This window comes from Acanthisitta chloris, unplaced genomic scaffold, assembly GCF_000695815.1.
Source record: "Acanthisitta chloris isolate BGI_N310 unplaced genomic scaffold, ASM69581v1 scaffold8390, whole genome shotgun sequence".
Lineage (NCBI taxonomy): Eukaryota > Metazoa > Chordata > Aves > Passeriformes > Acanthisittidae > Acanthisitta > Acanthisitta chloris.
Genome location: NW_008649904.1, coordinates 1 through 13,419, shown reverse-complemented (window position 1 = coordinate 13,419; position 13,419 = coordinate 1). Strand labels below are relative to the sequence as shown.

Sequence of the window (13,419 nt, the reverse complement as noted above, 5' to 3'; positions counted from 1 at the left end):
GCTGGGTAGAGATAAATGAGCTAAAGTTAAAGAAACTGTGGAAGGTACCTAGAGTAGAGTAATCTTGTGAGTGAGTTGCATCCAAACATTGGGAATTAGCCCTTTTGATCAGCATTTGGGAAATAATGTGACTTTAGTAGGGTCTGAAGGAGCCCAAGCTGCTTCTACACGAAGTACCCAGAGGTAGTTCAGAGCTGACACAGCTGGAAGGACCACACAGAGACATCTCAGCTGGTGTCACACGTCCTGTCTCTGTGTGGAGGGAGGGGAATGCATTGCTGCACTCAGCAAAGTGGATAACCTGAATAATTTGATCTACTCTAGAACAATGTTTTCCTTTTTGATGCCTGAGAAAGTTACCATTTGTTATTCCTTAGGTGTATAACTGGAATTCATACCTGTTTTCTTGCCCTGTGCAATTTGAGCAGCGTGCAGAGGTTAAACTAGGGAATCCCAGGCCTGACTGCCTCTGTCAGGCACAAAGTGCTTATCTGGGACAGAACATTCCTTGATGTGCTGAACTTCAATATTTATGGTCAGAGTGGTGAAATAGCTGTGAAATCAATTAGTGCTGAGTGTTTCCTTGACCAGTCAAGAGAGACAGGAGGAGATGGATGTCAAGAGGATTAGCAGGAAGGATTCTGCCAGCACAGCCTGTGGTGCAGCACTGACCCACCAGCAGCATCCTGCAGCAGCCTGAGTGCTCCCCCTGAATTTCAGGGGAATTGAAGTTAGAAACTCCCCTGCCCTTCTCCTCCCTCTAACCACCTCGAAAAATTCACTTCTAACCTTGCACTTGCCAGGATTCTGGGAAGCAAATGGGTATTACAAAGGTTTGGAAAGTGTGCATTTGGCTGTTTCTTGTGCTAGTGATATTTATTTCTTTTAATAACTGAGTTTTCACTTTTCCAGGAGGTATCAGATATGTTCACAAAAGATTTTCTCTTCCCTCTGGGATATAATCTTTTCATCCCAACTGGTTACTAGCTGCAATGATCTAAACATTCTTACAAATTGCTGATATTAATCTCTCTGTCCTGCTCTTAACTATGCCTTCCTTGGAGGCAAAATGAAAAAAAAAAAAAAAGCAACATTCTTCTGCCAGTTTTGCTTGATGAGAGAAATTCCTGAGCTCTTCCTGAGTACTTAAATCCACAGAACTTGGAAAGGCAGAGCTCTTAAAATATGACAATAGAGAAGTAAAATGGGACATTTGAAATGCAAAATGAGATGAAAAAGGCAGTAATTTAAATTAATGATGAAGACTGAGGGGAAGGGAAAGATCATATCAGTTTTCCACTCCTCCCTGGCCAGTGGAAAGCAGAGCTCATAGCTGGAGGGGGTACAGGTCTTCATTTCCAGGAGCTCCCTCAGTGCTCTCTGGGTCTGCCCTGCACACTGCAGTGAGACTGGAGGTCCTGTTAAAACATCCCAATTTGCTCTCAAACATATCCAAATTGGTACATGCAAATGGAATGATTTTGGCAGCTGCTGCAAGGGATGGCTGTGAGAGCAGCAGCTGGTAGGTAATCCATGATGAATTCTGGAGGAGGAGGAGGGAACTACTGAAAAGACAACATTTAGAACTTGCTGACTTTGTACCAGTGCCTGTTTGACTGTACATTGAAAGCTCATCTGCTTCCTCCCACATGTAATCCCTTGAATTCCTTGAAGTGAGTGTTCTTTCCTCCCCTTGGCACTTCCCAGTGTCTGCTGGGAGCAGCTCCCAGTGCGATGACTCTCACCACCAGTTCCCTGTGTGGCACTCAGGTTGGGGAATGAACATGGCCCATTGCTTGTCTGTGATTCCCTTGTGCCACAGCCTTACCAGGATTAAGCTGCTGATTCAAATTGGGTGTATTTAATTAGGATGAAAGGAAAAAACCTTCCAGTGCCCAGCAGCAGACAGTGACAGTGCCACCTTTGCCTACATGGCGATGGGTTCGATGGAAAAGTGTTTTCATTGCAGTTGCAGTGGGACCTTTCCAGTGTTGATGTCTGTATGTGTGTCTTAAGTCTCACTCTTCCATCATGGACTGGGTCAGGTTAGGGAGGTGTGTGCCAGCTCAGAGGGAAACATTCCTCAGGTGTTGACACGTGGCATCAAATAGGGCAAAATTTCTAGTGACTGACCATACCTGAGGTTAAATGTAGGAGAGTTTTTGTGTTAATTCTGGCTCTCTTGATGATTCTGCTTGCTGCTCCCAAAGGCAGATTTCATTGGGGCAGATTGCATTTGCTGATGGGATTGCTATTTAGAGACCAACCCAGCCTTGACTCTCCTCTTGCTGGATAAACAACCGTTCAGGCTGTGCTGTGGTACATCTTGCATTGTCTGACACTGCACTGCTGAATTTAAACAATTTTCTTCCCTCAAGGATCCCATCAAACTCTTCACAATAAGAAGCAGACCATGGTTTTCTGGGCAGACCTGGCTGCCAGGTACAGAACCTTGGCAGTGCTGCAGCATTTTCTTTCTCACTGCTGTGGATCCATCTTCCTCTCATTTGCTAATTGAAATCAACTGTTCCTCTCGGAACCACTTACACTGAGCACACTTGTTGTACAAAATGTTCTGCCCTTATAAATTAACGACCTGAAAAATAGCCCTTTTTTTTTTTGGATAAAATACTCTTTTCCATAAGGGAAGGAGTGATCATCAGAGAAAGATTGAGGGTGAAATGTTTTGTCATTTACTGGTGGTGGAAATGACAGGGAGAATAACCAAGTATATCCAACTACCATCATATGAAATGAATGTCCCAAATATATATATTTTAAGCACTTATTACTGCTAAGAGACTACTAATACAAATTTCTTTTATGTAGAGCCTTCCAGATGAGAATCTTGTTATTACCTCTGGTTGTGTAATATAATCCAAAGTGTGACTGATTTTTAAACCCTTTGCTTAGAAACATTGCAGTAATATTTAATCCATGTGCTGCTGCATCTCAGGCAAGAACATATTATTCACACAGAGACCATAATTTCATTGAGTAGCCAGGCAGTCCTGCTTTATTGCACTGGTGACTCACTGTTTTCCTGAGAAACTATGGAACTTCCCAATTCAACTTGTCTTTCAGGCAACTTAAAATTTTAGGATCTGTGATGTGTACTTGGCTTAGCAATGCGTTTCACAAATAATAAAAGCACATGCAAACAGCCTGGAAAAGAGGAGACTGAGGGGAGACCTCATAGCTGGGTACAACTTCCTCATGAGAGGGAGCAGAGGGACAGGCACAAATGTCTTCTCTCTGGTCACCAGTGACAGGACCTGAGGGAATGGCCTGAAGTTGTGTCTGGGGAGGGTTAGGTTGGATATTAGGAAAAGGTTTTTCACCCAGAGGTGTTTGGGCTCAGGAACAGCTCCCCAGGGCAGTGGGCACAGCACCAAAGCTGACAGAGCTCAAGAAGCTTTTGGACAACACTCTCAGGCACGTGGTGGGATAGTTGTGGTACAGGACCAGGAGTTGGACCTGATGGTCCTAGTGGGTCCCTTCCAACTCAGGAGCTTCTCTGATTCAATTCCATGGCTGTGAAATGCAAACCCCTCTGGAGTAATAACTGCCTCAGTTCTCTGCTTGTTCTGGTGGAGTAGAGAAGTTGGGGTTGGAGGCTCCAATACTGCTGGGGATGGACAGTGGCTGAGACATTCACAACATCCCTTCACAGTTATTTAGAAAGATATCTGAGAGAACATCTGCACCTCCAAACTCCTCCATGCCATGGCCAAATTCAGCTCTTAAATAAATGACACTGATCTCTGAAGAAGCCTCCATTAGTGAAGATGATGCAGGAGAGGACCTCAGTGCTGTTGGCACTCACAGCCTTTCCTTGTGTCAGAACTCAATCATTTCTTGGCAGTGAGTCAGATGTGAACCCAGAGGATGGAAAATACTTGACATTTCCATTAGTCTGAGCAGCAGCAACCTCTTTCTTTTTGCTGTGCTGCTAGCTGCTTCATCCTGACTATCGAATTGTGTGGCCTGGGGAAATGGAACTGAGCTTTGCAGGGTTTTGCTCTTTGCCTAAATTTTGATTCCTTTCACAGCAGAACAAAAATACAAATATTGAAAAAAAGAAAGGTTTAATCATTAATAATCCCTAAGTTAAGTGAGTCTCACGATTTCAAGCTCTGACACAAATGGACAGGTAATGTTTTTGCCTTGTCTCCTACATTGTGCTGCTGTATTTCTCCCTTTGCCCTCAATGCACATCCCAAGGACTCCTGAGAGTTGCACCTCCCAAGATATCAGGGTACCAAAGATGCAGGTGGGTTTAACATTAACATTTGCAAAACAGTCCCAACTCCCACTGAAACCAGTGGTTAACTGGAGTCAGGATTACAGGATTGGCTTTCTGGGCTTTTTCAAGGAAATAGGTTCATGTCTGCATAGCTAATGTGTCACCAGACTGGGTGTTAGTTAACACAGGGGTTTTATCTCTGGGTTTTTCTGTGATTATACAGATTATTGCTTACCAGCCCTATGGGAAGTCCGTGGATTGGTGGGCGTACGGTGTGCTGCTCTATGAGATGTTAGCTGGCCAGGTAAGATTTACCCTGCTGTGCCCACTGTGGCCTCCTCCTGCTCTGTCTCAATGCTCCCTGAAGGGTTAGACCATTAGAGGATAAGATTGAAGCCTTTCATACTGCTATTATCTCCATGTACTCTTGACTGACTCAACTGAGAATGTACTTAGGCTTTAAGCTCTTTATGTTGCACCCACATAATCAAGCCCTGCCTTTGAATCCTGCTCCTTTGTACTGCAATAATGATATAAATAGCCATCTTCAAAATTGAAAGGGAGACAGTTGAGCAGGAAAATGCATGTCAAGTGGAAGAAATATCATTTAGTAGTTTGAAGCCAGAGGGGAAACATTAAGAAGAGTGTGTAGATGCTCTGCATTGCAGTGAAGTCCCAAGAATACAGTTTTTGTGTTGTATGTCCTGGGGGTAAATGTGGGTCTCACCACTTGGAAATCTGCTCAGTTACAGACCCTTGTTCTGCTCAGCTAATGAGAGGCTGCTAAATGAGTCACTCGGGTAGGAAAGCAACACTGTACTGCACTAAATGGCAGAGAAGTACCAAATTTAAGGAATTCTATTAGTCTTGAGCTGGAAAATATTTCTGCAGTTGGATTTCAGTGAGTGTTAGCTAATGGGAGACATTTCCGAAGCTTAAAATACACATTTTTAACTAATGCCTGTAATAGTTTCTCTACTAAATTCCAGTCGACATTTGAAAGGTTTCTGCAGATGTTAACATTTACAGGCTGCATTGCAAATATTGGACATCTAAATGCTTTGGAGAAAATGAGATTTACCATTAGCTGAGTCTTGCACAGTGCCCATGTCCTGGGGACTCACCCACAGCCACTTTCCTGTCACCTATATTTAAAAGTAAAATGCAGCCCTTGTGATAGTTTCCCCTTCACAGCAGCAGAATCTACAGCCATGACACAAAACTGGAATTTAACTGGAATTAAGTGAGGAATGGGTACACCTTAGCACAAAGTAATTGAAAGTTAGTCTCCAGACTTCACCCTTTATTTTGCCTGACTGGTGCACAGAAGCTTCTAAAACTGTTTAAAGCTGATCATAAAGATAACCCCACACACATTTCATTATCGTGGCTGCTGTGCTGAGGGCAGATATGAATGTTTCTCCTTGATTTCTGCCTGAGACTGATAAACACTAAACTACTGGGGCAGAAGATGCCCAAGCTGCAGATGGTTGAGAGTTTGGTGTGTGTTCCAAGGACCTCTGCTGTATACTGATCTCTTTTGGCAAAGTACTGTCATGCCATTTCATAAAAAGTGGATCATTTACCCCAAAAAAAAAAAAAAAAAAACCAAACCACCAAATCCAGTAACTCACCTGTGATTTATTTTCAACAGCCTCCGTTTGACGGGGAAGACGAAGACGAACTTTTCCAGTCCATAATGGAGCATAATGTTTCCTATCCAAAATCCCTGTCCAAAGAAGCTGTCTCCATCTGCAAGGGGGTGAGATAAATGCTTCTCTATCATTGAGTTCCTCCTTGGCAATCCTTGTGAATAACTGGATGTGTCTGGCCTTGACACAGCGCTGTAGTATTTTTAAGTGCAACTTCTGTCAGGCAGTGCTGAGCTATTTTGTCACTTGGTGTCACTGATAAGTATTCAGCTCTTCCCTCTGTGCCTGCTTGTTTTATGGTAAGAACAAATGTCAGGATCAGTAGCTGCCAAACCCAAAGCAGAATTTATAAACAGGTTGATGGTGTGAAACATCTCCCCCTGCTTTGCCTCCTGACCCGAGGCAGCACAGCCCCAATTCTGCAGGATGAGGAGATTTCTCAGCTTGGATGGATACCAGATACTTCAGCCCAGAATATCCAGTGACAGGAGCAGAGCAAAAGAGTTAATAAGAATCATTTTTAAATGTAGGTAAAGATGAGTTTAAGTGAAAATCTTTAGCTTAAATGCAAGGAAACCGTGGGGAAATCCTGACACAGGGTTAACCTCTGGAGCCTAAAATTGGTCTTAGATTCTAAATTAATTGATTTTTTCTTTTAAGGAGAAGAATAGAATTTGACTTCAGGGGATTAGCTCAGGGAAAAGGAATTCATTTGACTTTTCTTTGACTCCGTGTGATCCTCCAGAGTACTGTCAGTCTGCAGCTTTCCCAATCCACTGTCTGGAATTGTTAGTTAATGTCTGACTTGCACTGATAAAATACCACTGCACATAGTAGCAGTTAATTTGGTATTTACTTCCTTCCTATCCTTTGCAACCACTTATGAAGTATTGTACATGAGCTGGAAAATCAGAAAGGAAAAGAAAAGGTGTTGGGAACAACAAGGTAAAAGGCAAGACCAAGCTATATTCAGCTTATTTCAGTGTAGATGTGATGACCAACACAACTAAACAAGCTATATTTTTGTAAAGGACCTGCAGATTATTGCCTGGTTGTGCCAGTCACATAGTCAAACAGCACAGTCTGAACTTGATGTAACTACCTTGTTTTCATCTCCCCTGCTTGCTGCTCTTCTGGGTGCTCACATCAGGGGAGGGCACAAAGCTAAAACTGCTTTACAGCACGAGATTTAAGGGCAAGGCACTGTGATACTGCCATGTCCAGCATCCCTATTAGCCTGACAAATTAATCCCAGGTTTCAGGGAGCATTATTCCTGAGCTAGGAAATCGATATGAGAAAGCTTCTGACTGACCCTTACAGACAGTGGGAGCTCAGCACTGGGCACCACTGGGCAAGGTGAACGTGCCCACTGTGCTCTTGGAGTTGATTTGTCTGTTTGACATCCATCCCACTGATTCTGAGTTTCTTGGGTTTGATAAATGCAGTAACTTTGGAAAGAATGAAAACTATTAGAATCAATATTTGCATTTTCTTATATCAGCTACTGATAAGGGTTTGGAAAAGGTAACAAAACTGGGAAAACTGCTGTAAAGCTTGAAGAGGCTGTGATTCCCAGCCCAGTGCACAGCCACTTCCCAGAGCTGCTTTGAGTTGCTTTTATTCTAGGTTCAAAATTGGAATCAGCTCAACTCAACATTTGGAAGGAGACTAAGGCAGTACAGCTGAGGTTTTAAAAAGATGTATTGAGGTGTCACTCCCAGCAGTACATTAATCATATATAATTTGTGAAAGAGCTCTAAAATGTCCCCACAATCCTGGAACTGAGAGTTAAAGGCAATATTGCACAGCTCCTTATATACAAACCAATTGAAAAGATTTTGAGGAACTTGTTAATTAGGGAGCACATTACAGTTTCTAAGCACACCATGCTGGTGAGGTTTGGGCTGGGGGTTTTTTCCCCCCAAGTCTGCTTAATCTCTGCAGCTGGGTATGGTATTGACCAGGATGTCATTAAGAATGCAAGGGAGGAAAGGCAGATTAGATATTGACAGCTGAATGCCAAGGAATTGGAGCCTCTGTAATGAGATGTCATGAACAAGCCCAGAAAAATGAAACAGGGGCGTTGTACCTCGTGCAGCTTTAGTATATTGGAATTTATTGCACGTAATTGATTGTTGGGGTAGGGCAGAAGCTGTTCTGGGGATGTACAAGACTGAACTGGAAGACTAAAGGTGGAATTCAGGGATGAGCTATGAGCTAATGGGTTGGCAACATGCCCTGGGTACCACCTGCACCTCTGACAGCAACTAGTGCCAAGTGGGAAAAAGTTCCCCAGTACAGCCCTGAGTTTTGCTGCTGACATGCTGTCCCCACTGAGCGAGAAAACTCATCTGTAAAAACTGAATTTCAGCTTTTTAAAATGGTTTTCTTAGCAACTTGCATCTTCAGGAGAGGAGCAAGAGCATCACAGCCAGGGGTGAGTCTGTCTCACTTTCGTTCCTGCGTTAAATTTAATCATTTGGTGTTTTCTTCCTAACAGCTAATGACTAAACATCCTGCAAAACGTCTTGGCTGTGGCCTTGAAGGTGAAAGAGACATCAGGGAACATGCTTTCTTCAGGAGAATTGACTGGGAAAAATTGGAAAACAGAGAGATTCAGCCACCTTTCAAACCTAAAGTGGTGAGTGAGCTGCCAAGTCCTTCCCTGGCTAAATGTGTCTGCAGTCATTCTTCCCCGTGGGGTGAGATTAATGCTGCCTGGCTGGTGCTGCAAATCTGGGACACTGCTAAAATGAGGCAATTTGATGATGGCAGACCAGTCTGCAAGTCTGTTTATGTTTTGGCACCTTGTGGTGTAACCCAGTGTACTTTGTTCCTTGCAAAAAAAAAAAAAAAAAAAGCCTCTCTGTGGTTTGAGTCCTGTCTGGATGATCATGCACTGGCTGAGGAGCTGAAAACAGGGAAAAGTGGCATATTCACATCAGCCACTTGAGGCTGGTAATAAACACAGTTCCCAACTGTCTCCTCTGAACAACATCTGAAGTCAGTGATGAAAGGGATCTGAATTATGGGGGTGAAATTCCTCCCCATCCTACAGCAACGTCTGCTCAGCCTGCAGGAATAATCCCTGATTGATTTTCCATATTTGTTCCTGCTTTGCACACATGTATCTGTAGGAATATTTTAAAATCCAAGCAAGTGGAAAGACATCCTTACCCTGAGAGCTGTTTGCATAATAGAATGGGAAGAGCTGTGCTAGTCGAGACAGAATTTCTTTCAGCGTGTGCTGTGCTTTATTGACAGGCAAAGAGAAGTATTTGCACACAAGAAAACAACCTTTGTTGTGTCCTAACATTGAGTCCTTTATTCTCTAACCCTTTGAATTTCAGCTGAGAGGCCTGGCAGGCTCTAGGTGTAGGGTGATCGGTCTGTACACTGATTTATTTCCCACTACAGACACTCTATGAGGTATCACCAACTAATGAACAGAGGGACCCAGTGGCAGAATTAATCTCCACTTTTTTTCATACAAATGACTGTTTTTACATCACCAGGAGAAGAGTTAGGGCTGAGCAGAGTGTTTTGTGCTAGGGGAAATAACCTTTTTATAGGGTGTGGATTTTGCATGCAGGGAAGGGTGTAAACAAGTGAAGAACACATGTGGTGCTGCCAGCCCTGAGGAGCAGTCCCAGAACTGGCTGGGCCAAGGGGATCTGCTCTTTAGAGCATATTTTATGGAAGATTTTCATTACATGCTTCTTGACTCAAATTTAAAGCTGATCAGAAAGCAAATCTACCTTCACATCTCTGAGTTTTATTAGCTCGGAAGCTGAGTGCTTAGACTCCCCTTGAAGTTAAAAGAGCAGCATGAAGTTCCTAAAAGCTTGAAGTGTGGTCTGGTTCCATCCTGGCACACTTGGTGGCAGATTTTGGCTCCTGTTTGGAGCAGCTGTGCTGTGTCTCTGAGGTTATCCTGACCTGGGTTGTTTAAAGAGGCTGTTCTTAAAATACACCAAGGTAAATTCTCTAACTCTCCCAGACAAAAATCATTTAAACATACCCTACGTATAACTCATTTATTATGATTGCTGATTCTATTTATAGTCATATCACAGAATTCTAGAATCATTTAGGTTGGAAAAGACCTTAAGATCATCGAGTCCAACCATTCCCCCAGCACTGCCAAGCTCACCACTAACCATGTCCCTGAGCATCACATCTGCACATCTTTGAAATCCCTCGAGGGATAGAGACTGATTTTAGAAAGCAAAAAACACACACCCCTCAATCTGTCTGAAGATATGGATCTATTTATAGGCTTTGTTTGGGGTGGGTTTTTTCAGAAAACCTCTGTAGGTGCATCTCCTCCAGGAAGCACATTGCTGCAGGAATATTCCTTCTGCTCCCACACCCAGGCATGGTTCTTACTCAAACAAGGAGCTGCAGATTTTGGGTCAGCAGTTGGTTGGTTTAAATAACATGTTCCCTTCCAGATTGACTTTTCACAGGCTATAGGCATAGACTGATTATTTGGCAAGGAGTTTTTCCTTGTATTTCTAAGTTTAGGAGTTTGAGGATTCCTGTCATTTCAGTTCTGCTTTAATTCTGCTTTAATAGCAATGCAATTATGATCACAATAGGAATTTTCACAATAGCAATGCCACTCTGTAATGTGAAGACAAGAACGTGCAAATTTATTGATAAATCACTCTATTTGCACCGAAAATATATCCATATTTCACCTGATTTCTTAGCCTCTACGAGTAGAAGCAATAGTGAGAGATCTAATGGGGTCAGGAACTTTAGTTTCAAAATACAGCTTGTTTCAATACTTTCCACTTGCTGGGGAAAAAAAAGCTTGTTTCAATACTTTCCACTTGCTGGGAAAAAAAAAAAGAGTCAACAATTTTAAAAGAAAAAGCATAATTTTGTGGCAGGATGATGCTTATCTGTAGAACATCTCTGTAGCAAAAGCCTTCCCTGTGAAAACAGCCCTTCTGTGGCTGCTCTGAGCTGACTGTTGTGCCTCTAATAAATTGGACTTAATTTGGGGATGCATCAACTTTCATGCCAGTGATTCAGAGATTTCCCTTTGTCAAAGTTCAACTCTTTCCATTCTTGTTCTCCAGCAATTCTGTCTCAAGATGCTCTGGTTTCAGTGGGTATGGGATGAGTGGGACAGACCCCTGGGTGGAAAAAGCAGAGCAGCATTAGCCTTGAACTTGGTGCACTGTTCCTCTGCCTGTGTTCTTCCAAGGCTGAGCACGTGTGCTCTGAGCACTGCAGTCCAGTACCTGAGCACATGTTCATCAGCTGAAACACAAACCAACTCATGCCTGAGGCAGCAGAAGTTCTTTGCATCTCAGATCAGATGGCACATCCCAGTCCAGGGCCTGCCAGGAGCTTTGCAGGAGGGTTGGAAACAGTGGCTGGGCTGTGTCCAAGCCAGCTAGACATCTCAGCCTCGAGTCCCCTTAGCAGGCCCCTCAGCTTCTGCAGTAAATGCACAGATTTATTCATGGTGCATTCATTCAGAAGAAAATCAATGTTTAATACTGGTCTATTCTACAAGCCACATTCTACCCTTCCAAGTTATCCTCTGAGTCTGGAGATATTAATGTGATGTTCCCCTCTGAGTTCACCTGTAGGGATATTGTAGTGATGGATGGAGAGCAAAGGGTGAGAGGCACTGGGAAGAAATGCTCAGTGCCTTTGTCATACAACCACCCTTTGTCTGAAGATCTGGTACAGTCCTTTTGAGATGAGCAGATTTACCATTTTCCCTCAGACCTCTCCACAATATTCACTGCCTAGTTTTCCTCAAATATGCATTCCTTCTTGCACACAAGCTCATTTTTTGCCACCTTCATCCTTTTTAACGTTGCCTCTGCTCATACTTCCCTGCCAATCCAGTGTGTTCTGCGTTGGTCAAGTTGATCCTTTGTGCAGCCCTGATTGCTTTTGTTCCCTGTTCTGGCTGAGCTGTGCTCAGCCTGTGGCCATACATAACCCCCTGCTCAATGGGCTTTGCCAGACAATGTGTCTCCTAAGACAGAACCTGTGATAGCACATTCTGGAATGAGGACCTGGCCCAGGCTGCTCTCCCTGCCAAACACCCTCCCACCACCCCCAGGACTGAGGCTCTGCTGTCATTTCTGAATTCATAAGAGTTTCAGGCTGTACAGTGAAGAGCCAAAGCATAGAAATGAATTGCACTAAACTCTCTGCAGATCATGAAGGAAACAGAAATTAACACAAAGAATTAATTTAGTATCATAAAGGTTGGAAGAAGAGCTAAATGACTTGACAGATAAAGTATCTCTTGCTAACACATGTCCATAAAATGATTTTCTTTTTCCTTTTCTATCCCAGAAACTCTGAATATTTAAGCCTCTTTATCACCTCATGAAAACCTTTCTGACTGCTTTGCATGGGAATTCATCTATTGAAACTTTTCTGAGATTTTTTTTTGTCGAGATATCTGCAAAGAAACAAGGGAAAGCCTTGCACGTATCCTGACAACTCTGCAAAACACTGGATCTGCCAATGTATTGCTGATTTTTTTTTCACCCTTTTCTCTGTCTTTCTCTTTTCCTTTCAGTGTGGCAAAGGTGCTGAAAACTTCGATAAGTTCTTCACGCGAGGACAACCCGTGTTGACGCCTCCGGATCAGCTGGTCATTGCCAACATAGACCAAACAGATTTTGAAGGGTTCTCTTATGTCAACCCCCAGTTCATACACCCCCTTGTACAAAATGTAGCATGAGACAGCAGGACATGAATAAATCCCACCGTGGGGAGCAGTCCATAACCCTACAATTTTTAGGCTTTTGCCTCGTTGATTCCATTTGGGCCTGGAAATTGTAGGGTTAGAGAGTGTAAGATGAGGGAAGGGCCACTTAGTCAGGATTTGGGCCTTGCAACAGTGATGTTGTCTTAATGAGAGATAAATTCATGTACAGTGCCCACTTATTCTTCTAGAAGTCACCACTGACTTGTCTAAACTTCCCCTTTTTTTGGTACGTTCTGTATTTTGTAACTTCCCACTGTCCTTTTGATCCCTTTTCCACTTCGTTGTGTTAGAAAGAATCTAACACGTGGTCTGAATAAGGAACCACCTCGACTCTTTAGCCCTTTGGGGTGGACATTAGAAAGAATCTAACACGTGGTCTGAACAAGGAACCACTTCGACTCTTTAGCCCTTTGGCGTGGACATGGGGAGGGAAGAGCACTTGGCTCCGTGAGATTGTTCCTCCCTGTGCTTCCCTGGGCAACTTCAGGGACAGCAGCAGCACAAGAGACTGAGCAGGCCACAGCACTGGGGAGGAGAGGCAGAAAAAAATTGTTGGAAGTAGTCACTTAGAAAATACAGCAGAAAAAACGTTGGGGGTGGGTGGGAGGGGAGATAAAATCAACTTAGACCCTGAGGTTTCGTGACCCGATCCCAAGTGAACACTCTTCAGTGGTGGGCAGAGCTCTAGGATTTTTTGGCTAAGTAGCATGTGATAAACTCAAGGGTGAAATTTTGTCTTTAATAATAATAATAATGATGATAATAA

At 43.3% G+C, this 13,419-nt stretch overlaps 1 protein-coding gene across 1 annotated transcript in view; it reads left to right on the top strand.

The window, feature by feature from the left end:
• LOC103804704 (protein kinase C alpha type) overlaps nt 1-12,996 on the top strand; it is a gene marked incomplete at its 5' end in the record, with an annotated part of 81,312 nt that extends 68,316 nt beyond the window's left edge. The window contains 4 exons of the mRNA XM_009077354.1: nt 4,470-4,550; nt 5,901-6,008; nt 8,400-8,540; nt 12,462-12,996. Coding sequence (XP_009075602.1) covers nt 4,470-4,550; nt 5,901-6,008; nt 8,400-8,540; nt 12,462-12,626 — 495 coding nt within the window. The remainder of the gene's footprint in view (nt 1-4,469; nt 4,551-5,900; nt 6,009-8,399; nt 8,541-12,461) is intronic.
• Nucleotides 12,997-13,419: the final 423 nt, after the last annotated feature.